Below are 25124 nucleotides of genomic sequence, written 5' to 3' on the forward strand. Positions count from 1 at the left end.
ATTTTTTAAGCTTATCTTTTTTGGTTCTCATATTATTTAATTTCCTATTGGTTGTTATTCTTTTTTTTTTTTTGTTATATTTAATATATATTTTTATTTAAAAATGTTCCTATCTCGTATCTACAAAATACATCGAGGTTTTAGAGCTCCTGTGAGCAAGTAAAACTTTTATTGAACAGGCCATATCCAAAACAGGGTCTTATGTCTCGGTGGAGGACAGTCTTGCAATCAGCCTGTTTTATCTGTTGAGGTTGGATCCTGTAGCCTTGGGGGGGGAGTCCTTTTGCCTTTGATGGTGCCACGGGTGTTGCCAAAGCAGAAATGGCAAGAAAATCATCCATGCTTGTCTTATCTGCTCTTGGTACTCTCCATGCTTTCTAGTCCACAAGAAGAATCTCCTGTCACTTAATATGTACATCAATTGTTGTGTTCCAGAGCAAAGAGAGTTGCATGCTGTAATGAATCTTTTCAAGCATGTATAAGACAGTAGACGTAAGTACAACCAAGAATGTCTCCTTGTCTTTCTTACCGGACTCCGTATCAGCACAGTTAAGAAAAGGAGCAGCCCCCGGACTCCCAAGTGAGACGATTGGAATGAAAAGGCAAAGAGAAGGCCCCGATTCTGGCTTCAGTGCTGTTGATTTTATATGATGTCCAAGTCCATTATGTCTCAGCATTTTGTGCAAAGAAGGTCACTGAAAATCTGTGAATCTTATCAATTCACCCTTAGAATGCCAGGGAGGAAAATTGAATATTCCACAATTGTTGACTGATTCCAGGAGGACTGCTTAATTTTTAAGTCTTGTGGTTGTATTTTGTATTGTTGCATCTGAGCTGTGGCTCACGAAGTGAAAATTGTTGCAAGAGTCAGAATTGTCATCAGGAGGAGAATCACATTCAGAGACTTGGTTGCTGGAGCGTAATAAGAATAAAGACATAAAAGCATTATTAGCAATCTTTCTAGACTGAACTTAGGGAGTCAGCCTGAAGTCCACCCCAGGATGGTGCATTCTGGTGATTTGGCTAAATGGGTCTCCACATTGAAAGCAGTTGAGTGTGTAAATGGCTTTGTTTCTGCTGCATCTGTTTGTTGCAGATGTTTGCAATAGAACGGAGTACTGGCTGCATGTGAAAAGTAAGCCCTATTATTTACTACCTATACACCTTACATACACCCCACACATTCAATCCTTAAAAGCTGAAAGGAACAAGAGACTCCCTGAATCAGGGAGGCACATGGGTCATTTTTTGTCTCCAGACTGACTTTCCATAAATGGAATGGAGGTCCTCTACATTACCAGCCCAGACACTTGAGGGTCTTCCTAAAATAATTTATTTTTCTTGTTAACCAGAAAGGGGGACGACTTCCCACAGCACGATGGGCTTACCAGCTCTTGAGCACTGGGAGGAGGATTCCAGGATCCCTTCTAAAGAGTCCAGGAACGGCTGCCCCAGCCAGGACTCGAATGTTCTTCTCTCTCCCACTGGCACAATTTTAACCGTAGAATCCTTGAAGATTAAATCCTGCTTTTGGAATTCTGATGAACTGAACATTTTAAATTGATTCTGGTTGTCATTGCCAAAGAAATCCTGAAAATTAAGCAAGCGTTTTACTAACAGACACTTGTGGTCCCTTAGGAAGCCCTCTGCCCAGGGTTGTGCTCTGCCAGGAGCTGCTGGGGACCCTGTGGGGCCCTCTGCCCTTTGGAGTAAAGGGAGCAGCCAGGCTCGCCTAGCGTACAGGCCTTGCCATGCTGCAGATCCCAGGCAACTCCAGTCCTCAGGGAGCACGAGCGTCCAAGCATGCCAAACCCTAAACCAGGCTGAGAAGATGCAGTACCCACATCGCATGCTCTGCCCATACAAATAAGCCCATGGTTTTTGTCTTGTCTGTAACTGCTGCTGCTATAATATGTGAGGAAACAAATCTCTGTTAACAAGATGGCTACTCAGCCGTGATAAACCGAACACCTTGGATAAAGAGCAGCCTCTGGAGATGTAAGGAGGAGAGGCAGCAGGTCTGTCCGCTAGTTCTTTCCAGACTGCAGGGTTGCTCTTCCACGGTTGCCCTCTCTCCCTGGAACTGGCAGCCAGCCTTCTCAGTGATGTGGCTGGCCTTCTGGAACAATTGAATTACATCCTTCATGTTCCTGCACTTCCCCATATAAATGCTGCATGTATCAAAAGCACAGAATCCTTTATTATAGCACTTGTCCAAGAAATATTTTTATGTGGCCCATGTTATGGACTTTGGTTCAAGAAATGTGTTTTACATAATGGGTGAGGAAGGGAATTGTTCTTCTTTTACTCACTTTTAAGTATTTGTTCTAACTTTCCATCAGAATAAGTCGCCTGTGGCTTAAGTCCGTTGGTCCATATCAGTGGTGGGATTCAAGTAATTTAACAACCGGTTCTCTGCTCTAATGATTTCTTCCAACAACCAGTTTGCCAAACTGCTCAGAAAGTTAACCAGTTCTCCCGAAGTGGTGCAAACTGGCTGAATCCCACCACTGGTCCATATCCTTCACTCTGATGGTATGTGCATTACTAGCTTACCATTTCTCCAGGGTCTCAAGGCAACAACTTACACGGGGATCTTCCTTTATTCCTACAACAGCAATCTTGGTAGTCAGGTTGAGCTGCAAGAGGGCCATGCTGGTCTCAGAGTGCCCTTGAATGGGGTCCTCCAGCCCCATAATCACAACACACTGGTGGTGTTCTTTATGATACAGCAAAGAATAAGTTCTGATTTCCCCTCTTAGCTTCAAAACACCACTTCCATTGATCTCTCCTTGTAGGACTTAATTCAAATCCCTTTAATTCTTTTTCCTCTTTACAGTATTCTTTTTTGTTTTCCTGCATCTCGGGATGACATCTAGACAAACCAGTGGTGGGTTGCTCCCGGTTCGCCCCAGTTTGGGTGAACTGGTAGTGGTGGTGGCGGGAGGCTCCGCCCACCTGTCCAGACGTCATCAAAAATGGATCTGCACATGCACTGCGCGCTACCAAAGCGAGCAAGCACACCCACGCGCTACCGATAGCGAACTGGTAGCACCGGGTTTTGAAACCCACTACTGAGACAAACACTCTAGAGGGAATTGAATGGTTCAGAATAGAGGAACTATTCTGCCTGATCATTTGCAAATGACATCACCACAGCTACCGTTCAGGTTGCCTATTATATAATTGCCTCTTTGGGTTTACTCAGCGTGCTTAATTGGGTCTGGTAAAGTTGTAGTGGCTGCATTCACAGAGTAAGCACAGCTAGGTTGTTTCAATGTTTGTTTCCTTGTTTTCTTGGCATAGTGTAGAAATCAAACCAAGTTAGTTTTTATCTCCTGCAGTATGTCTTCTATTTCTATAAACTAGAGCAGAAAAAAAATAACTAACAAGCTAGTGGTAAAGTCCCTCATCTGGTATTCCCAGCCTGGTTTAGTAACGGTAGACTCGCCCAACCAGACTGGAACCCTCCTAAAAAGTAAAGGAGAAAAGCAAATGGCCCCATCATGCCAATGAGTAACAAAGGTAGCAGGCTTCCTCCCACTTCTCAGGCTAAGCCTACCTGAGCCTTATCCAGAAGTCCATATACAACCAGGGCATTGGTGTCTGGGTGGACCATAATGGCACGAGGAGGCACTTGGCCCCAATGACAACCAGCAAATTGGTCAACTTCAGCACGGGCACCGTTTGGGCACAAGAGCTGGAAATCACCAGACCGAAGCCTTGAGGCCCAGTCATCACTATTGTGCCCTGAAAGAAGGAAAGAGAGGCTGAAGCATTTCAGACATGACAGTCAACACAGCCATATAACGAAAGAGCTCACCTACCATCGGTGTTTTCAAAGACTGAACTATGCTTGACAAAAGCCACATCACCATGACCCTCTGCTAAGCATCTGCAAAGAGATCATTAACCCCATTAGCCACTCTGCTGCAGAGGTACAAGCTAGGCCTCCCCCCCCCAAGATCAACCAGGGGCCCCAAGAGCAGCCCGTGCACCCTGCTTCTCTCTTCTCTGCAAAATAATGCTTCCATTTATTCCAAGGAAGAGGAGAAACTGGCTCTTTCCTCTCTCCCAACCACAGTGCCTGGATAGCTGGGAGGGATGGTGGCGGGGGTGGGGGAGAAGGTAGCCAAAGTACAAAAGGCATTAAAAATAGGTAACATCTACTGCATATTTTTGACATCCAAATATAGATAAAACTCAGCGCTTCTCCATTTTGCACTTTCATTCAGCACTTGCCATGCTGAATACCACTCAATCAGAAAGAAAGGAGTGGCTTAGTCCAGAGGACAAGGAGTGAAGTTTGCTCCTTCCTAAAACTGGAAGTGAAGCCGCCTGTCTCTCTCATTACCTGAAGGCTCCTGTGTAGCCATAATATGTCTCCTGGTTGCTGGCGTTGCACCTGAAATTCCCCTGGCTGTCCCCAATGCAGAGCTCACAGAGGTTGGCCGGGTAGCCCTCCTTCTCGGCCGTCGGAATGCAGCTGGCAGAGAAGAAGCCGCTCACCGCTGAAACAAAAAGAGCAGAGCCGGGGAGAGACCGTGAGGGTGACACTAGGAAGAACTCGGCTCAGCGACTGACGATTGGCCCACAATCTCCACTGGACATTGATTCTCAAGCTTCCACAACACCTTTTCTGAAGTCAACCTTTCTAACGTGACTTCTGAACTCCCCTCCTATCAGCTTGAAATTATGCCCCCGTGTTCTTGATTTTTGCTCAGTATTGAAAATACTGCTTCTAGAACCTTATTCACAGCCTTAATATATTTAAACATTTCAATCATGCCCTCCTTTCTTTCTGTCCTCCAGCTGTACATATTCAGTTCCTCCCATCTCTCCTGATGTGTTTCGTCCCTCAGACCTTGTGCCATTTTTGTTGCTCGTCTCTGTCTTGTCAGTATCTTCTTTCAAGTGGCGTCACCAGAACTGGGCACTGGATTCCAAAGGAGGTCTGACTGAAGCCCTCTGTAACGGGATGGGGACCTCCTCCTTCCTGCTGGGAATCCCCTCTCGTGATGCATGCCAGAATTTTGTTGCCGTCACAGCTGCCTGGCCACATTCAGGTCACCCTCATCTGCTGTGACACCCCTAAATCCACTTCTTCTGTGGTTCTGTCTAACACAGATCCCCCAGCACCATATTCTGCCAGGGGATTCTTTGTCCCCAACTGCAGGATCTTAGAAACATTGAACTGCAGTTTCCACATTTTTTACCAATTTTCCAGAAATGCCAAATTGTTTTATATGCTATGAATACCGCAGGAACATCAACTCTATTATACATCTTTGTGTCATCAGCAAAAAGACAGACCTTACCCAGGAACCCTTCTGTTATAACCCTCGGAAGCACATAGAATAGAACAGGACTTGGGGCTGAGCCGCCTGTGATGGGTCTCTATTCAGACAGTGGCCCATTAACAACCACAACAACACTGGGATCTGTCCCTGAGTCGGCTTCCTATCCACTGAACCACCCCTTGGTTAAGCTCTGGCCTGTACGACTTTCTTATGAGCTCATTAAGTGGAACGGATCAAACGCTTCGCTAAACTTCAGGTGCTCGGCGTCCACAGCACCATCTTCATCCACAACATTTGTGGCATAGTTAAAAAGAAAAAAACGGCAGTCATGTTAGTTTGACATGATCTGCCCCCCTCTCCCCTCTCAGTAAAGCTCTGAGTTCGCTTTGCATCCATCGAGCTGAGCGCTTTTAAATGTTCCTTAATCTTTTTTTTTTTTCCAGAAGTGAGTCCATTAACTTCAGTACAGGTAGTTCTCCACTTACAACCATTCATTTAGTGACTGTTGGAAGTTACAACGGCGCTGGAAAAAGTGACTTTATTTTATTTATTTATTTATTTATTAAATTCCTATGCCGCTCATCTCCCCTACAAGGTGACTCTGGGCATCTTACAAATTATAACAAGTGAAAAATAATTAAAAGATTTAAAAAGCATTGAAATTTTATTAAAAACTGCACCAAAGCCACGCCTACAAGAGCCAAGAGAAGGATGGGACGGGGATAAGGTCTTCTTACTCCATCAGCCACCTCCAGCAGTGAGTGGCTCCCTCGGGGCCCCAGGCCAACTGACAAAGCCGGGTTTTGAGACCCTCCTGAAAGGCTCAAAGGGAGGGGCATTTCCCACAGGAGATGCAGAATGCAGTGTGGCATGCACAGTCCTGGGAGCTCCTAGGGCTGCACATATAACATTGTTGGTGTGTGAGCTGCATTGGTTGTCAGTTTGCTTCAAGATCCAATTCAAATTGTTGGTTGTTACCTTTAAAGCCCTACATGGCATCAGTCCAGGGTATTTGGGGAGCTGTCTCATCCCGAAGGGACCGGCACCTCCTACTTGTGCCAGTGGAAGAGGCTGTGATGGATCCCAACTTCTAAGATATTGAAGCAGAGACAGGATCAGCCTCTTCTGCTGTGGCAGAGCGTCCCATGGGGATAGGGCTACAGCAGAAAAGCTCTTCTCCTTGATCCTGCCTCTCCTTCAATACCTTAGCAGTTGGGGGGACTTCCGGGTTGGCTCCGCAGCACCATTGACGGTCTTTTTAGACCGCCGCCCCCGCGATCCCGTTGAGCCGTTCTGACAGCGTTAATCAGCTGTCAAACAGCTTGAAAATCTCCCCTTCGGGAAAAGAAGGGGAGGAGAGCAGGTGGGTGAGGGTAGAGCTCCCCGGAAACCCCTGGATTAACTCCAGGGGTTAGGAGGGTGAGAGCTCCCCGTTCAGCCCACTGAAGCTCCGGATCCGGGGGGACTCTGTTTTTTTTTACAGAGCTAGGTGCTGCGTCCAATTTCTGCTGTCAAACAGAAGATTAAATGATTTCAAAAAAGCAGGCGGAACAGAAGCAGGAGGACAAGCTTTTTGCAAGTATAATACTTAACTCCGGGGATACAATGTTTCTAATTGAACTTGCTGAGCTGGAAGTAAGATGGCGTTTCTTTGTTGCGATTTTAAAAGTGAAAGTTAGAAAGGAAAGTCTTCGCTAAGTGCTCAGAGACTGGCTTTAAGTTGCTGGAATAGATTTTGAAGAGCTGTTTGGGAAAAGACTATTTCGTTTGGTGATTTATAAAGAAATTGCTGAAAGCTGCTTAAAAGGATGGCTTTGACTTTATGATTTTATGGTTGTGGGAAGAAAGGAAATCTTTTTAAAATAAAATGGCTTCTAAGAAAGAAGATCCTGAAAGTGCTGGAAGCTATTCAGAGGTGTCAGAAATGGAACAGTTGTCTGATTTACAGAGCTATAAGGATTTTGATGCAGAATTTACAGAATTTATAAAAGAAGCCATGAATAATCACACTGCAGCTATAAGTAATCAAATAGCAATTCTTAAAGGGATAACAACAGAAATGACCGAGGAGACAAAAACAAGAATGGAGCATGATGACAATTCAGGAGATATTCTGATTGTAGCAGAGAAGGTGGAAGAATCTTTTCAAGAATTTTCGAGTTTATTCTCTGCTCTTTTTGAAAAAATTGATAGAATCTTTCAAAATTATGACTTGGTTTGGAAAAAAGCAGTAAATGACCAGACTTTCGAAGTTTTAGAAGATGAAGGAGATTTGCCAGTGGCATTTATACATTTAATTGAAAAGAAACAACTGAACTTTTTTTCACAAACTCTTGACAAACTTTGGTCCTATAGACGAAGGAATGAACTGATTTATATAAGCAAGAAGAGGCGATTTGGGGGCTCTAAATCAGAGGAAATTTTCTTAAAAAGGGGACAATCTTTGCAGCTACATCAACCTCAGATCAAAATGAAAAGCCTCCTCAAAATAGAAGTAGGAGGGTTGCAGAAAGACTGGAAAAAATATAAAAAGAAAGCAAGAATGGAAGACTAACCTTTTCTTTTGGCTTTGCAGTTGTTCTACTCATGGTTAAAAATGATTATGTTTTAGGTGTTATAACTACTGAGGGGGGAAAAGCATAAAGTTAAATATTGATTTTAAATATGATGCATTAATGGTTGAATGTAAGATTAACCCTTTTTGGTTTTCTAGTTGATGTATCAATGGTTAATTATGTTGATGATTATCTTTCAAAATTCTAAAAGCTGGAGGGAGGAATAATGAAGGGGGAAAATTTAGGAACTTAAAAAATGTAGAAATTTAACTACTGAATATCTAAGGTTTATTTTTGGTTATGAGATTTTAAAATATCTGAACTTTGAGAAAAGTAGGAGGGGAAAAATGTTTTTGCAAATGAATTGAATATTTTACTGATATATTAAGAGAATTTTTAAGGTTTGAATGTTTAATATTTGTTAATGGTTTTAAAATTCTTAGAGTTGTTCTATTCATGGTAAAAAATGATTATGTTTTAGGTGTTATAATTACTGAGGGGTAACTTAAAAAATGAAGAAATTTAACTACTAATATCTAAGGTTTATTCTTTGTTATGAGATTTTAAAATATCTGAACTTTGAGAAAAGTAGGAGGGGAAAAATGTTTTTGTAAATCAATTGAATACTTTACTGATATATTAAGAGAATTTTTAAGGTTTGAATGTTTAATATTTGTTAATGGTTTTAAAACTCTTAGAGTTATTGGATTATACGCTATTGTGAGTTTATAAAAAGGGAGGTTGACGAAATTGTAAAAGGGGAGTTAAGGGGTCTTGGGAGTTATTAAATCTTGCAGTTAGTTAGTTTATTTTAGCGAATGTTTGGTGAAACCTATGCCCTGTTTTCTGTTCTGGGAAGTCGGGGGTGGGGGGGTGGTGAGGAGGGGTTGAAGATTGAGATTACCAAGGATTGATTTTTTTTTTCTTTTTCTTGATGAAAGTTTGAATGACTGTTTATATTGTATACTTGTCTGATTAGAAAATAAAAACTTTTTTATTAAAAAAAAAAAATACCTTAGCAGTTGGGATCTGTAACCCTAACCCTAACCCTGTCAGTGACGGGTTCCAGTCTTCAGTCATATATACACACACACACACACCCTTTACCTTTGAGAAGGTTGCATTCCTGGGGCTGAATGAACCCCTTTCGCAACAGCAGGCCGATGGGTATGTTCCAGCCGGCCATCCGCCCGTAGCCAGTGTGACAGGACTTTTTCTGCTGTAGATCATGGATGCTGAAGACGTCAGACGTTGCTCGCTTCACCACTGCCACCGCATAGTAGGTGCTTACGGTATCTCCATCTGCATGTAGGGAGGAGAAGGGGAGAGCAAAGCAAGCCTCGAGATGTCCCGTTCTACAACTCTGCTTCCAAGGCTTCAGAGGGGTGCCCTAAGGACACTCATTGGGTATATTTTGCATCTGGACATATCAGAAGGCATCAAGCTTGGTAAAAGAATATAGTACCACCACCACCACCTCGGCATGGGGAAAATGTGATGAGGGATGAACTGTGCCACTCCTTGTCATCTTGGTCAAATTTGGTGGGTTCTAGAAGGTACAGTAAACTAGGCTATGTTCAGCCTAAGACATGACAATTTGAAGGGCTATCACAGGAAAAGAGCAGGGGTGAAATGCTCGCGGTTCGGACCGGATCGCCCAATCCAGTAGCAATGGAGGCGGGTGGTTCGGAGGACCGGTAGCAAAAATCTCTGCCCACCCCCTTGCCCAGCTGAGCCATGCGATCATCAGAGGCTTTTTTTCTTTTAAATGTCTCTGACGATCCCAGCTGAGTTGCCTGATCGGCAGAGGGTCTAACGATCAGGCAACTCAGCTGGGATCGTCAGAGCCTTTTGAAAGCATTTTTTTTACAACCTCTTCGGCGAAGAGGTTATAGAAAAAATGGTTTTAAAAGTAAAAAAAAAAAAAATGGCCACGCCCACCAAGTCACATTACCCACCACCACCACCAAGCCATGCCCACAGAACTGGTAGTAACAAATTTTAGATTTCACCACTGGAAAAGAGGGAGGATTTATCCTCTGTAGCTCTTGAGAAGAAACCATCAGGAGCTTTCAGAGAGATGGAAACACAAAATAGAGTGATACTAAGTAGTAGAACAGGCTGTCTCCTGACACTAATTTTCAAGCCAAAGTTGAAATTGTCTGGGATGTTCTGAGGAGGATTCCTGCCCTAGAACCCAGTTAAGGTCCCTTCCAACACTGTTGTTCTGCAATTCTAGCTGAAGGCTGTTAAATTAAGCTGACCTCCACCACCACCCCCGCCCCATCAAGACGAGGGCTATGCTACCCTGATGGAACTGGGTTCAGTTTTTGTCCTGTCAGGGGCTGGGTTTCCCCTGGATCAGCAGATACATTCTTTTGGAATTTTTCAAGTGCATCTTTCTCAGTAAAGTCGTACGTAGCTCCAGTGAATTGACATGATTTAGGCCAATGAGCTGGCACATTCCACGACATTTCAGAACGGAATAACTTATGCACACCGATCAATGCGCTGGTATTTCCCTATTTCAAGATTAACTTGGAATATGCATCAAGTAAGAGCTGCTTTGGGGAACATAAATTAGAAAGCATTTTTTGGGTTTTAAACCAGCAGTGCACTAACCACAGGTGCCCCTGAAAATGAAGTAACTGGAACTTAGGTCCTTCTTTGTGAAGTTGTGAGACAGTTCCCTAAATCAGCCTTACCTACTCAGGTAACATCCATATGTCACTATCCATAACCCTTGAACCTTCAAAGGCCAATCAAATGAAAGGGGGTAGTAAAGTCATCTATAAGCTCTCAGTACACCTCAGGTGTATATTCACAGAACTAATGTACTGAAACGTCTAATGCTGGAGGTCACGGGTTCTTTGCACATCTCCTCTAGCAGCAATGGACAACCAGTTATGGATGGCTTCTCTCTTTGGGTACCAAGTGAAAATCAGACTGTTCATCTACTTACATCTACTGGAAAGGAAAATTACCCTCAATTCAACATGATTTTTCAATATTAAACCTAAATTATTTGCTTTATTCCAATATTTTTTGTTAATTGCACCCTCCCTGAGATTTGTTAATGCAGACTAATTACAGAGAAAAAAGAGAGAGGAGGAGAAGCATGCAAAGAACTGGGATAATAGCGTGCCCGTAAGCCATCTTCCTTCTGCCATTTTTCTTTTGTGAGATCAAAGGGGCAGCACAAGCTGAAGCCTGAAGATGAGAGTGAGCAGGCACACAGTATTAATGGAGCTGACCTCAGCCAATGAACTCAGTAGGGTCTCTAAGAAAGATGGTGGGAGCAAAGCAAGAGGCAGGCATCATCTCCTCGGTGCGGCCTTCCCTGTGGGGCGCCTGAAAGGTCCTAAGAGAATCGCTTCTGTCCAAGACTTTCTGCAACATTTCCACTTCCTTGTGGGCGCTGAGTCTACAAACAGCTGCAGAATAGCCGGGGCACAAAGCTCCTGTGTGTTCTTACCTGCGTAGTGTTCTGCAGCAGCAGGCACCAGGCCATACGTCTTCCCGGCTATGTAAACATCCTTTCCAGCCAGAACCACAGCATCAATGTCTCTTTTCTGAAAGGGAGTCAAAAGGGCTCAGAATGATCCCGTTCAAGGCTTGGCTGCCTCCTGAGGGCCCCTTCTCTCCCCAGGCATCCCATTCAATCCAGCCACTGTGACCTGCCTGCCAGTGAGGGCCAGAGAAAAAGTTGCTGGCTGTTAGCCCCGCCAGGTAGTCTAGACGAGAAGCACAAATTCTTAGTCCTGACAGTTCTCTGGTCTGCGGGGCTTCTTCCTTCCTCACTCCCATGTGCCACTGCAGGTACCAAGAGACTAGACTCAGCCTCCCAGTGGGGAGGCAGGAGATGGGGCTGGCAGCCTCTCTGGCCCCAAGGAAAAGAAGCCCAGGGAAGCCTGAATGGCCTACCCAGCCAAGCTTCTCCAATTCCCCAGCCAGCCTCACTCTCTAAAGGGATTATTAAGCTTTCTCGGGAATGGAAGCTGGAGCCCTCCCAGCAGAGAACCTGGAGAGACCATTGTTCTTTTCATGACAACTTTACTCCCCACAGCCATCCTTCCCATGCCGGGCTTTGGAGGGAGGTCAGATCAAGAAGCAGGGGTCGCAGGATAATAATATTTTCAGCAAGGCTGTTTACCAATGCAAGGTAGAATAACCACCTTGAAAGTCTGCCAGACTTTCTTGCTTGTCCATTTTAACCTTAGCCACATCAAGGTGGGGTTGTTTTGAGTTTCTTTCTCATGCTTCCCTCTTCTCAGGACAGCACTCTTTTCTGAAAACCCCCCCACTAAAAACTCATTTATTTTGGGCCCTTCCCAAGGCCAGAGCTACATGCCTTCGAATCCCAGAACTTCCTCTCATGGAAGTAGCTCTCATTTCTTTTTGGATGGCTGAGTGCCCCATCCTTGCATTGGCTTACACATGCCCTAGGGCCTGCCTGCCCTCAAGAGAAAGCACACACACACACACACACACACACACACACACACACACAGAGGGGGCAGGTGTCCTTGCACCGCCGTCCACTGAGTATACGTTGCGCCTGCCCTCTGGAACCTCTCCCCCCCTCCCAGTGAAGCTGGTCCCAATCCCCCCCCCCCAACCTTCTGCAAGAGCCTAAAGACCTTCTGCTCTGCCAGTTGGCTTGAGGCTGCAATGGGGATGGGGGCTTCACGTTGGAGGTGGTTTATAGAATAAAATCAGATCCAGGGGTGAAATGCTCCTGGTTCGGACCAGATCTCCTGATCCAGTAGCAATGGCTGTGGGTGGTTTGGAGAACCGGTAGGAAACATCCCTGCCCCCACATGCCCAGCTGAGCCGCACAATCATCAGAGGCTTTTTTTAATTTTTAAAAGCATTTTTTCTACAACCTCTTCCGCCGAAAAAATGCTTTTAAAGGTTAAAAAAAAAAGCCTCTGACGATCCCAGCTGAGTTGCCTGATCATCAGAGGCTTTTAAAAGTATTTTTTTACAACCTCTTCAGCCGAAGAGGTTGTAGAAAAAATGGTTTAAAAAAAAAAAAAAAGTTGGCCACGCCCATCCAGTCACATTACCACCACCCCCACCAAGCCACAGCCACAGAACTAGTAGTAACAAATTTTACATTTCACCACTGATCAGATCCCACTTCCTCCCCCCACCCCATCTTTTAGCTACTGCATTTTGGATTTCTATAGTTTGCAGTATTCTATTTATACATTTTTATTTTTAATATTGTAAGCCTCCCAGAGTTACCCTGTGGTAAGATGGGTGGCCAATTAATGTGGTAAATAAATAAAATAAATAACTCTCACCTGAATGCGTTCCATGCATTGCTCTGGACTCTGGGCTGAAACACACTGGATTTCTGGCTTCAGATTCTTGCTCTTAAAGGCGGCAGCCATCTTGCTGCATTTCCAGATTTCCTCGGTGGACAAGACGCACCAGCGCAGGAATTCTGGCAACCCTGCATCAAAAGAGGAAGAGCCCCATGAGGGCTTCTTTCAATGCAGAAACAATTGGTTGCATCAGTTTTCCAAGCCAACGGAGACAAACCCGGAGTTCTATCCCTGGACAAGTCTGGTCTAACATTTTATTTATTTATCTACTCAATTTATATAGCTACCCATCTCACATTTATGACTCAGGACACCTTCCAATAATCCCCAAGAATGCTGATGATGTCAAAACAGACTCGGGGCAGCCAGAAAAGAGAACTTGGAGACCATTATGAGAAACTCCCTAGAAAAGACCTTAGAATATTCTCTTAGCAAATAAGAGACAAATCTCTCTTTCAGGAGCTTTATGGCTTCCCTCCAGAAGTTGTGGATGTTCCATCACTGGAGGTTTTCAAGAAGGGACTGGATAGCCACTTGTCTGGAATGGTATAGGGCCTCCTGCTTGAGCAAGGAGTTGGACTAGAAGACCTCCAAGGTCCCTTCCAACTTCGTTATTCTGTATTCTGTACAGTACTCGTATTTTCTATTGCCCACACTGCCAACCCTCGTTGCCTCTTCCTCTTCCACCTCAGCTCTCTCCTCAGGACAGCAGAACCAAGAAGACATTTTAGTGATAAAGGCAACTTGCAAGACATACTTTTAGGATCACAATCCAAGCCTCGCATGGCATGCAGGTATTCATCTCCCAACCAAGCCTGGTAGGTCTGTTCCAAAATGGGAACCAGCTTTGTAGTAGAGTCTTTAAAGAGAAGATTTTTCCCTCCATAGGCTGTTGAGTCAAACATCTGGAAGCTGGAGTTTCCACCATTAAACCTTTGCTGTAACACGGAGAGAAAAGCCCATCTGCCTTGGAAAAACCTCTGAATTCCCGAAGATAAAGCCACAATGTGCTTCAGCTCTGCCATTCTCAGATAAGTTGAAAAGGGCCTGACTGAACGTCAGTCAAAACCCAAAGGCTTTACTTGCGCAGGCCAGCTCTAGCAGCTGCCCTCTGTGGCTCCTCCAAGAGCCAAGCGGCAGGACTTTCCTTCCTCAGAGCTCAGCTGAAGAGCCAAAGCAGAAGCAATGCGCCCTTCTCCCTCTGGGAGGAAAAGCCAGGAGGCCGTAGTGATGCAGCTGCTGGACTGGGACCATCACAATCTGGGTCCAAGCCACACTCAGCCTGAAACTCCCTGGGTAACTTTGGACCAGACACACTGATCTGTGTGGGGATATATTGGAGGAAAATCCCCATGGAAGCCACCTTGAGCTCTTGGAGAAAAGGTGGGATAAGAATCCAGAACAGAAATCCATCTCCCTCTCAGAGGGACCTACCTAACTTTAAAAGGATGGGCAACGTATAGCCTCCAAGCTCCCACCCGATCACATTGTTGAATCTCTAGCAGCACAAGGTTTCATGACGTGTTATTTATTATTTATTTCCAAGCGTTTGAAAATGAATTTGTATGGCTTGATATTATATATAAGAACAACAACCCATTAAATCAGGATACCCATAAATCACTGCCTGTCTACTTGAGCACCAATGTTCACCACCTTTCTAAATCATTAATAGCATGTGGAGAGCAAGCTCTTCCACAGGAAGACCACGCTCTGCGTCTCCCAGAGCAGGAACCCTCCACTTCTGGCTGGCACATGGTGGGCAAACCAAAAGGGAACCAGGAGCCGAGCTGTAGAGGGCTTTACAGTCACCAGGATCCTCAGTTGTGCTCTACTGGCAGCAAGGACAGGCCCACAGCAGAGGCTGGGCTCTGCTAAAGAGGCTTCCTCCAAGGAGCAGCTGGGCTGTTGTTTTCTGTGCCGCGGCCAGCAGGAGTTCCAGGGCCACCTCTAGGGATAGTCTACCTGGAGCGCAAGCAGAGGTCTTAACCAGAGCACCAGGGCAGGAGTAAGAGCATGGCTGACCAAAAGCGCTGGTGGCCATGGCCTCCCTCTGGTGCTCCAGCAGGAGCCCCAAGTCCCATATGGTCACCCATATGGAGCACTTGCGAGGAGAGGGCAAACGCTCCAAAGGGCCCTGGGAGTTTTCCATCAAGGGCACAACAGCTTTACAGTGTGATCTGACTAGACTGAAAAAGGCAAAGAAGGCCTCTTTCCTTTAAAAACCAACCTGTGAGTCTCCCTAACCATGGCCCTGTGTGGTGCCATTAATGGGTCCTGCCCACTTGGCAGCGTCTCCCCTCTGCCAGCCCTGAACTGCAGCTTCACTGACATGAGGTCCCTGCTCAGCCTGTGGATTTCTGGCCACCAAGCAGCTGTGAAAGGCACAGCTGTGGCAGAGGAACCACTTCAGTACTGAGACCACCACTTGCTGAATTTGCTTTGAGGAGGCAGGAGCTCAGTAAGAAAATAACATGAAATGCACATACCTGTCGCTTCAGTCACTCAACTCTAGTGGGCTCGCAAGCAGCAACATGCAAAGAAGACAAGACATTCATGTACAGAGCCTGGGAAGACTCACCTGTCCTTGATCCAGCACTTCAAAGATGAGGTTACCTTCCACATCCTGCCTGGTGATTATGGCATGAGCAGGGACCCGTGCCAGGTGACAGGTCCGCCACTCGCTGACTGCTGCCCGGCTCCCATCCCGGCAGAGCAGTTGGAAGTCCTCCAAGATCCAGGAAGGCTGAGCTTGGCCTGAAAGGAGAGCATCCCCAGGACTAAAGGCTGAAGGGTTGGCTTTGCCTCCCCTCTTCCTCCCCCCCCCCCAATGGAGTTGAGTTCCAGGCTGGGGATTTTGGAGGGGCTGCTGAAGCCATGAAGGATCCAGGCAGAGGTGGGTCATCCCAAGCGGGCCCAGAACATAAATTAGGTTTATTTTCAAATGAGGGTGAAAGAGTAAGAAAAGTAAATATATGCCACTTAAAAATGGCTGTTCCTTTTTTAAATTTATAGTTCTAGGAAGCATCTTAATTCTGACAAAATAACAGAAGCTGAAGCATCAGATGATGGAATGTATGTACAGATGAGGCCCTGGGGATCAGAGGAAGGATCATATGTGGAGATAGGACCCAGGTGTGGATGGAATGGACTTGAGAGTGAGGAATATGAATTCTGATAAAAACATTTTCTCTGATCTTCATTTCTTTGCTCTTTCCTGTCTTCTCTCACTGCAGAAGGAGGCGGGGTCGTGAGGAGTGGGGGGGGGGTGCTGCCTCAGGCAAAACTGATTGTTCTTTTATTCTGCTCTGCAATAGGAAGGGGGGGCCTGCACATTTGTAGTGAGACAGAAGTTAGCACCTTACCTGTTAGAAAACCACTAGCCAGGATATTAGTCACAAGAATAGCTCGCTTATAAGAAAAACCCCAAAAATCACATAGCTGACAAGGAAGCCTGTGACTTGGATGAACAACAGGTGATACAATTTTAGCTATTAGAATAAGAAACGTAGGACTTTTAGGGGGTTGTAAACCAATTAACCAATCAATATTATATGTTATGCACGCATTATTAGGGGAAAGGCAAAGGGATGTATGGGACCACCCTTCGACTATAAGAACTGTTGTATGACCTTGCTCAAGGCCCTTGGTTAGCTTTTCGAACCTGGGTCCTTATATCTTGGTACCAAAATAAAAGTATAATTTTGTATCGCACCTTGTGTCCGGTGACTTATCGGTTTCTACACCAAGCAAGAATCCAGTTTTGGGGACAACAAAGCTTTACATTCAATCTGGTTTCACACATAGCTTGCTAAACCCAGGTTTACAAGCCATAATTCTTGTGTTCACATCCTGTAACATGCTACACTACCTACCCATAATTATCTAGAGAACACTGTATCTGTTCTGATAATTGATGCTCAAACATGCGCTCACCTAACCCAACCTGCAGTTAGGGAAATGTCTATGGAGATTCTCAGTCATCCAGGTCATGGTTGTCCCAAAAGGAGCTTTTTCAAGAGACATCTGAACTTTCTTGTTTTTCCTTTTGAAGAAGTTTTGCTTTTTATTCAAGAAGCTTCTTCAGCTCTGACCGTATGGTGGGGAGTGAAAAGATTTATACGCCTTGCAGACAGCTGGTCATTCAAAGTCTTCAAAGAAAAACAAGGAAGTCCAGTTGCCTCTTGAAAAAAGCAAATTTGGGACTGCAGTTAGGGATAAATTTCTGGGAAAGCAGATTGCCCTCGCTCCCCTCTCCCACCAACTGGGAGAATAAGTGTGACCTAAGCCTGCCCCGGCTGGACTTCTCTCGCTTCCTACCCGCCTACCCACCCCCACACTTTGGACCTTATGAACTGAGGATGATGATGGGAGACATGCTCTGCCCAAGTTCCTCTTGCCTCCTACAAACTCCTCACCACTTTCTCCTCTGAAGGAGGCCCAGAGGATTGGTAAGCCTTTTCTTGGCAGGGAAGACTTGACTGAGGACAGGATTGTGGAATGCTGGAGTTTTTATTTAGGGCAACCTAAAAAGAAAACTTGGCCACAAGCAAATCTTGGACATTTTATAATTTATAATAGAGTTTTATAAACCTGGGGTGCTGATACATAAAATTTCACAGCAAGAGAAGGTGATGAGTGGGCCTTGCTGAAGAAGGAAATACTAAAAGCACAATTAGAACACAATTTGAGTAAGGGAAAGTGAAATGTAGAAGAAGAAGCTGGACAAGGAGATGTGAAAGCAAAGCGAAGATGGATATGGGGAGGGGAAAGAAGGAAAAGCAGCCAAGGTAGAGCCCGGCCATACTAGGCTGATGATGTCAGGAACACGAACACTCCGACTAAACTGCAGGAGGTGAAAGACACTTAAAACACTTAAAAAATGAAAAGAATGTGTATTATAGAAATATGCTCAAAAGAAAAAGAATCAGTATACCAGGAGTTCAGTGAAGAAGACAAAATGCTAATAGTTAACAAAGAAAAACAGAGCCACTCAATTTGGTCTTTTCTGGACCAAAAGTGAGGGGGGAAGAAGAGCAGGACAAGAGGGCAGCCCGACTCAGATGAGGTAATTCCTGCCCATGTGGAAGAGCTCACCATCCATTGCTTCGGTCACCGTGGTGTGCTTGACAAAGGCAACCTCTCCTGGGCCATCCACCAGGCATCTGTGGGGAGCACCAGCAGGCATTGGCCACAGACCCTCTGCAGGTCCCACTCAGAGGGCCCCCAAGGGGCATCTTAGCCTGCAGCAGCATGACATCCCCCCTCCCCCAGGCTACGGATCTCACTGTGGCTCCCCCCTCCCGACATTACCTGAAGGCACCCAAGTAGTCATAATATTTCTCTTTGGGGCTCAGCTCACACTTGCTCTGCCCAGCAGAGTCTCCTTCGCATAGTTCGCAGAGGGATGCAGGGTCCCCAATGGCAGTTGCTCCAGGGACACAGCTGGCCTTGAAATAGTCACTGACGGCTGAAAGGGGAGGAGGAAGTGGAAGAAAGCATCTGCCTCTCCAGCTGCAACATCCTCCTCCATCCTCCTCCCTGCCTGCCCCAGGGAAAAGGACCACAAGGCATAAAACCATTTTGGGGACCCAGCAGGCCTTACCTTTGGTGACACTGCAACCCATCATGGGCATTCGGCCACTGTCAAGGAGGAGGCCCACTGGGATGTTCCAGCCAGCTGTTCTGTTGATCCCTGTATGACAGGTCTTGGCCCCTCTCAGCTGGTTGATGGTCAGGTTGGAACTGGCCTTCACCACAGCCACTGCGTAGTAGGAAGTACCAACATCTAGAGAGGCAAAGGGGAGGCCACTTAGTCTGACTTCTCTCTGCTGCGTTCACAAGGAGGAGTGCCGGGTAAAGGCAAACCCCCAAATGCAATGATAGCATTCTGCTCATAGCAGGGAGACAAACCACCCAGTCTTCTATTTAATTGGTCTGGGAAAATAATACATTTCTATCAGATACAGTAGAATGAAGTATCTTTTTTTAAGGAGGAGGAAGGAAGGAAGGAAGGAAGGAAGGAAGGAAGGAAGGAAGGAAGGAAGGAAGGAAGGAAGGAAGGAAAGAGAGAAAGAAAGAAAGAAAGAAAGAAAGAAAGAAAGAAAGAAAGAAAGAAAGAAAGAAAAATTTGTAGAGGAGCAGCTGATGCCACAATGAGCCCAACTGCTCTAAAATCCAAACAACTGCATCAAATTTCATTGCTCAATCAAAAGAGAACATCAAAGGAGAACAAGAGGTCAATAAGGCATTTGTTAAGTACTTTGCAGACAATGAAAACAGACATGAGTTTATCCGTGCTTTGCACACTGTGATCTGGCTGAGCATTTTCCCTCAATACATGCAGTGCACTAGAAACGCTTGCTTCTTCTGCTGGGCCGATCTGGAAAAGTGTCTTTTCTTTCACTGCCAGTTCCTCAAGTGCAAAATAGGATCATCAGCAATTCTACAAAATCCACTAGAGGCAGAACACTGGTCTTGTGGCCCCTTCTTTGGTCCAAAGGAGAAGCTTTATGACAGCTATTTAATTGGCAGCTATTAAGTCTTGCCTGGAAATGGGCAGCTGTTGCCCTTCATCCATTTACCTTGGCCATAGGCTTCGGCTACGACTGGTTTCAGACCGTGTTCCTTCCCAGCCTGGTAAAGGATGCCCCCGTCCACGGTGGCTGCGTCAGCCAAATTCCTCTGCATGCAAAAAGAGAATTTCCTGGTTAGAATGGAGGCTGCCAGGCAACTGCCACAAGAAGTGTTCTTAGGACACGGATGGGTGGCGTGACCAGATCATTTGCCAAAAGCTTTGCTCTGCTCAATGTAAAGGTTAGAAGACTTCTAAGACCCTCCCTTAGATGCTCACTTGAGATTGGAGAAGAGCCCGGAAGAGCCCTGCTGCGCCCCTTCCATAAGCAATGGATTTCTCCCCTCTACTCGCAGGAGCTGCTCCTCTGTGTAACTCCTTGGCCCAAGGCACTAATCCTTTGTTCTTCATCATGCACTTCCTGCAAAGTTTCTCTGCACCATCTTGAAAACTGGCATGAGGAACACAAACTGCCAGTTATGGCCTCCTTATTTTGGTTTGCAACAGATGCAAGTAATCATCTGTGGGATCCTTGGTGTTTCCTGAGCTTGGTTGTTTTCTTGCAAACATTTCATTACCTAACTAAGTAACATCATCAGTGCTACAAGGGAGTGTGGTTTGGTCTCTGTTTATATGCAAGTGGCTTGCTCTATCAATGTTGATGGGACTTTTCTTTTCCTTTGCAATCACAAAAAGGCAGACAGGGAAGTTTGGGTTCCAGAGATGGGTTTCAGCAGGTTCTGACCAGTTCTGGAGAACCAGTAGCGGAAATTTTGAGTAGTTCGGAGAACCAGTAGTAAAAATTCTAACTGGCCCCGTCCCCATTTATTCTCTGCCTCCCAAGTCCCAGCTGATTGGGAGGAAATGGGGATTTTGCAGTAACCTTCCCCTGGAGTGGGGTGGGAATGGAGATTTTATAGTATCCTTCCCCTGCCACGCCCAAGCCACGCCCACCAAGCCATGCCACACCCACCAAGCCACACCACAGAACCAGTAGTAAAAAAGTTTGAAACCCGCCACTGGTGGGTTCTACTTTACTACTGGTTCACAACGGGGCGGAGCCTCCCATCGCTTTTACTACCAGTTCTAAAGAACTGGACAGAACCAGGAGCAACCCACCACTGGTAGCACTTAACATAGTTTGAAATGTAATGCTATTCATTTATTTTTAGTTGGGTCAGATGAGAAGTTGATTTCAACTTAATTAATTTGTATATAAGTATAATATAAGGTTGCAGCTCTAAGCAGAGTTATAATGAGCTAATTCTAAATTAAAAAACCAAAGCCTGGGAAATGGACAAAGACCCACTTCGTCTAGCATCTAAGGTCTCAGGCTCCATTGAAGTTGTGTGGCTAATCAATTCAAATAAATAAATAAATGTCCACTAGGACAAGAAGCACTTTTTATGCTTAGCCTACTCTTTGTCCACCAATTGTGAAACTAACTATTGGAAAGCTTCTTTCTTTTGGGGCAAGAGGTCACAACCAAAATGTCCCACTATGACCAATGCACCGTTGAGATCCGGAAGCAAATATTTCATACTTACATTAATCATAGAGGTGCAGCTGATTACTGAGCCACCATTGACACAAGCCAGTTCAGGCAAGAGGTTTGCCCTGGAGAAGGCCTTGCTCATGTCGCTACACTTGGCCAATTCTTGGTCAGAGACTGTGCACCAGCGCAGCAGGCTCAACGTGGCAGCTGAAAAGAACACGTGCACCGACACGCACACGTGCAAAGAGCGGTTAAGAATTCCTGGTTCAAATAGCAAGCAGCCCAAAATCGAGTGCATTCATAAACTGGGTTTGCAAATGTGAGGGACCATCTTTCTCCAGTTATTTCTACCCATCCAACCCAGTTAGGAAGGAAGGTCATCCTTTGGGTCGTGATGGCCCAAAAATGGCAGTTGGCAGGGCCTCAAAGACCTTCTTGAAAATTCTGCTTCTGGAGATCAGGATGGCCTGACCCTGGTGGTCTTCCCTAAGGCCTGGGCTTGGGGCCCCAGGGTTACACAACTTCTTAGTTATGTTAGTGATTTGCTCAGCCACTGTGTAGTTTAACTTTTGTAGTGTGTATAATGGCTTTTCTAACCCTAATTGTGATTTTGTTTGCTGCTCTGAATCACTTGTTGAGATGGCCGGCCATATACATTGGATAAATAAATTGAAAAATAACTTATCCAGAGATAATTAAATAGTCACTACAGGTAATAGATTTATGCTGAAAATATGTACTGAAAGGCATCATAACCATCCCTCTAGATTGTGTGTTAGTCTTTCCCGTTAGCTGACTTCTTCTATTTATTAATTTGATTTTGATTTGGGCACTGCCCAGATCCAAACTGTCTCTGAATGGCCGAAACTCAGTCCGTGAAGGCAGCAGAAACAGTGTCATGAGCCTCCTAATAATTAGTTCAGACCAGGCAAGTTTTTTTGGTTTAGTTATCTGAGTTTGAATTAAAACTTTTCTGGCTTCTATAATCGCTGGAAGACCTGTCTGAGCAGAGGCAGAAGGGAGGGCAACATTTGGTATGCTAATCATCTCAGTAAACAAGAAACCAAGAAATCCCTTGGCTAAGATTGGCAACCAGAGGAAGAAGACAAAACCAGCCAAACCCTTTACTTTGGGTGGCCTAAAAGGTGGATTCCAGTGCACATTGGCTGTGGCTGCCAGAGGGAGAGGCCCGACTCTCCTCTTTCAACCAGAGGCACCTTCTCTGCAGGTCTGTCATTCTGGTCATTGTGCCCAAGAAAAGGCACAGATTGCAATCCACATCCTTGCCAGAGCTTTTGCTCTTTGAACAGGCTGTTGCCTCCTTCTCCTCCCAGCTTTATGTGGTTTCAGCCACGCTGTAAGGAACAAGCCCAGTTTGTGTTCGGAGCAGCCCTGGTGGTGGGAGAAGACGGTTTCCCACAAGCGCTTGCAATGATCCCGAAGGCAACAAGAAGCAGCAAAGTGGTTATTAAACAAGCCCCCCCCCCCAACTTTGTCTTGGTCTGCATTTCTGTATTCTCCAGAAAGCAAAGGAAAGAAGTCTGTAGGCCTAGAAAAGTCCTGAACCTATCGGAATATATTTTCACAAATATTTCCCTCCTCTTCTTCAAATTATAATAATGACTAGCAATCAATAATAATGCAAGAGCCCACAAAAATCCCACCAATACATATAAGAGTCACTAGTGCTGTTGCAAGCCGGAAGGGGAGAATTTCTGTGCACGATGAAAGTTAGATGGATGGAATTTCTCTAGAAGTTGCACTAGAAGCACCTCCTGAATCCACCATGAACAAGGAAAACGCCCCCCTACCTGTGGGGAAGCAAAGCAGAAGGGCGAAAAAGCCTGCCGGGTGCCTCATGGCGGAAGCCCTGTGTCTTCTCTCTCTCCAGCTCTGCCAGCAAAGGGAGAGGAATCTGGCCCCTTCCGCAGCCCTAGTCCTCCTCCTGATCCCTCCCTCTGAGGACACAGGCTGGGCCCTTGGGGTGGGGAGTGAGGAGCTGCTGCGTCTGGAAATGTTAATACCTGCCAAGGTTCAAATAAACGTGTCTTCAGGCCAGGAAAGGAGGACTCTGACCTGCCCAGTAGTACCACCTCATGGCTAGAGGGAATCACGGCTCTCACGAAGGAGGACCAAAGCAGCAAGTCAGGGAAAAAGGAGGATGGAAACCAAGGGAGAAAACAGTTCTCCAAGGGGGGGATGTCAAACTGAGGTCAGGCTGAGTCCTCTGGACAGCACCAGAGCAAGTCTGAGTCCCAATTAGGCAACAGCAGACTTCGGGTCCTGGCATTTATTTTTATGAAATAAATTATTTGGCCACCCACGTTGTTCTCTCCACTTGGGCAGTTAACATTAAAACCCAACGAATCAACCCCCAAAATGAAAAAGGAACTCTAACCACGGGAACAAAGCCAGCAACATAAGATATAGGTAGTCCTTTTTTTTTTTTTAATTTGATTTATATGCCGCCCTTCTCCGGAGACTCAGGGCGGCTTACAATGCGTTAAGCAATAGCCTTCATACTTTTGTATATTTTATACAAAGTCAGCTTATTGCCCCCACAAACTGGGTCCTCGTTTCACCTACCTTAGAAAGGATGGAAGGCTGAGTCAACCTTGAGCCTGGTGAGATTCGAACCAGCAGAAATTGCAGGCAGCTGTGTTAATGACAGGGTGCACTAAACCACTGTACTATCAAGGCTCCTTGACTTACAACTGTTCATTTAGTGACCGTTCAAAGTTACAATAGCACTGAAAAAAGTAACATATGACTGTTCTTCACACTTATGACCATTGCGCTATACCCATGGTTATGTGATCAAAATTCAGACACTTGCCAAGTGACTCATGTTCATGACGCAGTGTCCCTCGGTCATGTGATCCCCTTGTGAGACTTTCTGACAAGAAGAGTCAATGGGGAAGCCAAATTCACTTAACAACCGTGTTACTAACTGCAATGATTCACTTAACAACTGGAGCAAGAAAGGTCATAAAGTTCACTTAACAAATATCTTGCTTAGCAACAGAAATGGGGCTGCCCTTGACGACTGTTCAAAATTTTCAGCTGGAATTAAATGCAGTGATGTGTGTTTCTGACAGAACATGTTACCCCTCTGCTTCATGAGCTGCACTGGTTACCAGTTTATTTCCGGATCTAATTCATGGGGTGGTAATGTTGATCTTCAAAGCCTTACATGGCAAGGAAATGGTCATCTGAGGCAACGCCGCTCCCTGCACATCTGTCCGTCCCACCAGATCCAGCAGAGAGCAGGATCAGTGGGTTCTGTGCAGTGGTGGGATCCAACTAATTTAACAACTGGTTTGTCCTAAAGACCAGGTGGGCGTGGCTGGGGGGTGTAATGTGACTGAGTGGGCATGGCCAACTCTGTGTCACTCACGGCAAGGTGGAGTGGCATAGGCGGTCAGAAGCGGCAGTGACAATGGCCGGAGCCTTAGACTTAGCTTTGTGCAGCAACAGCAATGGTGATTCTCCAACACCTCATCTCTTGCTGGGTCTCGCTGCCCGACAGTCAGGGTTTTTAAAAAGGTTTTTGCAGCAGGAAACGGCAGGCGGCTACTTCTGGTCTTTGTTGGTGCAGCTGACCACAGAACCCCGCCCCAAGACACTGGCCTGCAGCCGCCGGTCTTTTTCGGTGCAAGAAGCCTCCAGCCACCACCTCTTTACCGGAGTGAAGGGCCTCCAGCTGCCATCTTTTTACCGGCACAAGGGGCATGCAGCAGCCACTGCCTCTTTGCCGGCATGAACAGCCTCCAACCGCCTCTTTGCCAGCTGGAACCGAGCCAGCAGCCGTGGCTGGAGGCTTCTCGCACTGGCAAAAAGGCAGTGGCTGCAGGTTTCTCTGTGTGG

The 25124-nt window shown here is 45.7% G+C and overlaps 1 protein-coding gene across 2 annotated transcripts; it reads right to left on the minus strand.

The window, feature by feature from the left end:
* Window positions 1-138: 138 nt before the first annotated feature.
* MELTF (melanotransferrin) lies at window positions 139-23222 on the minus strand. 2 transcript variants are annotated; one of them, XM_034424613.3, is made up of 16 exons: window positions 23069-23222; window positions 21310-21464; window positions 19773-19872; window positions 18794-18976; window positions 18502-18658; window positions 18286-18353; window positions 15770-15945; window positions 13946-14126; window positions 13165-13316; window positions 11331-11427; window positions 8963-9157; window positions 4355-4511; window positions 3828-3895; window positions 3563-3750; window positions 1389-1590; window positions 139-912 (listed from the first exon to the last, which is right to left on the minus strand). In XM_034424613.3, exons 1-16 carry the CDS (start codon window positions 23115-23117, stop codon window positions 842-844), a joined length of 2199 nt encoding a protein of 732 aa, XP_034280504.2. In that variant the 5' UTR covers window positions 23118-23222; the 3' UTR covers window positions 139-841. The 2 variants fall into 2 exon arrangements, with proteins under 2 accessions (XP_034280504.2, XP_087728101.1); XM_087871975.1 differs by lacking the exons at window positions 139-912; window positions 1389-1590 and adding an exon at window positions 1950-2171 and having other exon boundaries at window positions 23069-23211.
* Between the last annotated feature and the right edge of the window lie 1902 nt (window positions 23223-25124).

Source organism: Pantherophis guttatus, chromosome 6 (assembly GCF_059756535.1).
Source record: "Pantherophis guttatus breed Tessera chromosome 6, ASM5975653v1, whole genome shotgun sequence".
Lineage (NCBI taxonomy): Eukaryota > Metazoa > Chordata > Lepidosauria > Squamata > Colubridae > Pantherophis > Pantherophis guttatus.

Coding starts and splice junctions, on each gene's coding strand:
- MELTF (XM_034424613.3), bottom strand. CDS start 23,117: ATGAGGCACCCGGCAGGCTTTTTCGCCCTTCTGCTTTGCTTCCCCACA. Junction 4,512..8,962: donor GGAATGCAACCTTCTCAAAG/GTAAAGGGTGTG, acceptor TTTTTGTTTCAG/CGGTGAGCGGCTTCTTCTCT. Junction 1,591..3,562: donor GACTTCTGGATAAGGCTCAG/GTAGGCTTAGCC, acceptor CTTAATTTTCAG/GATTTCTTTGGCAATGACAA.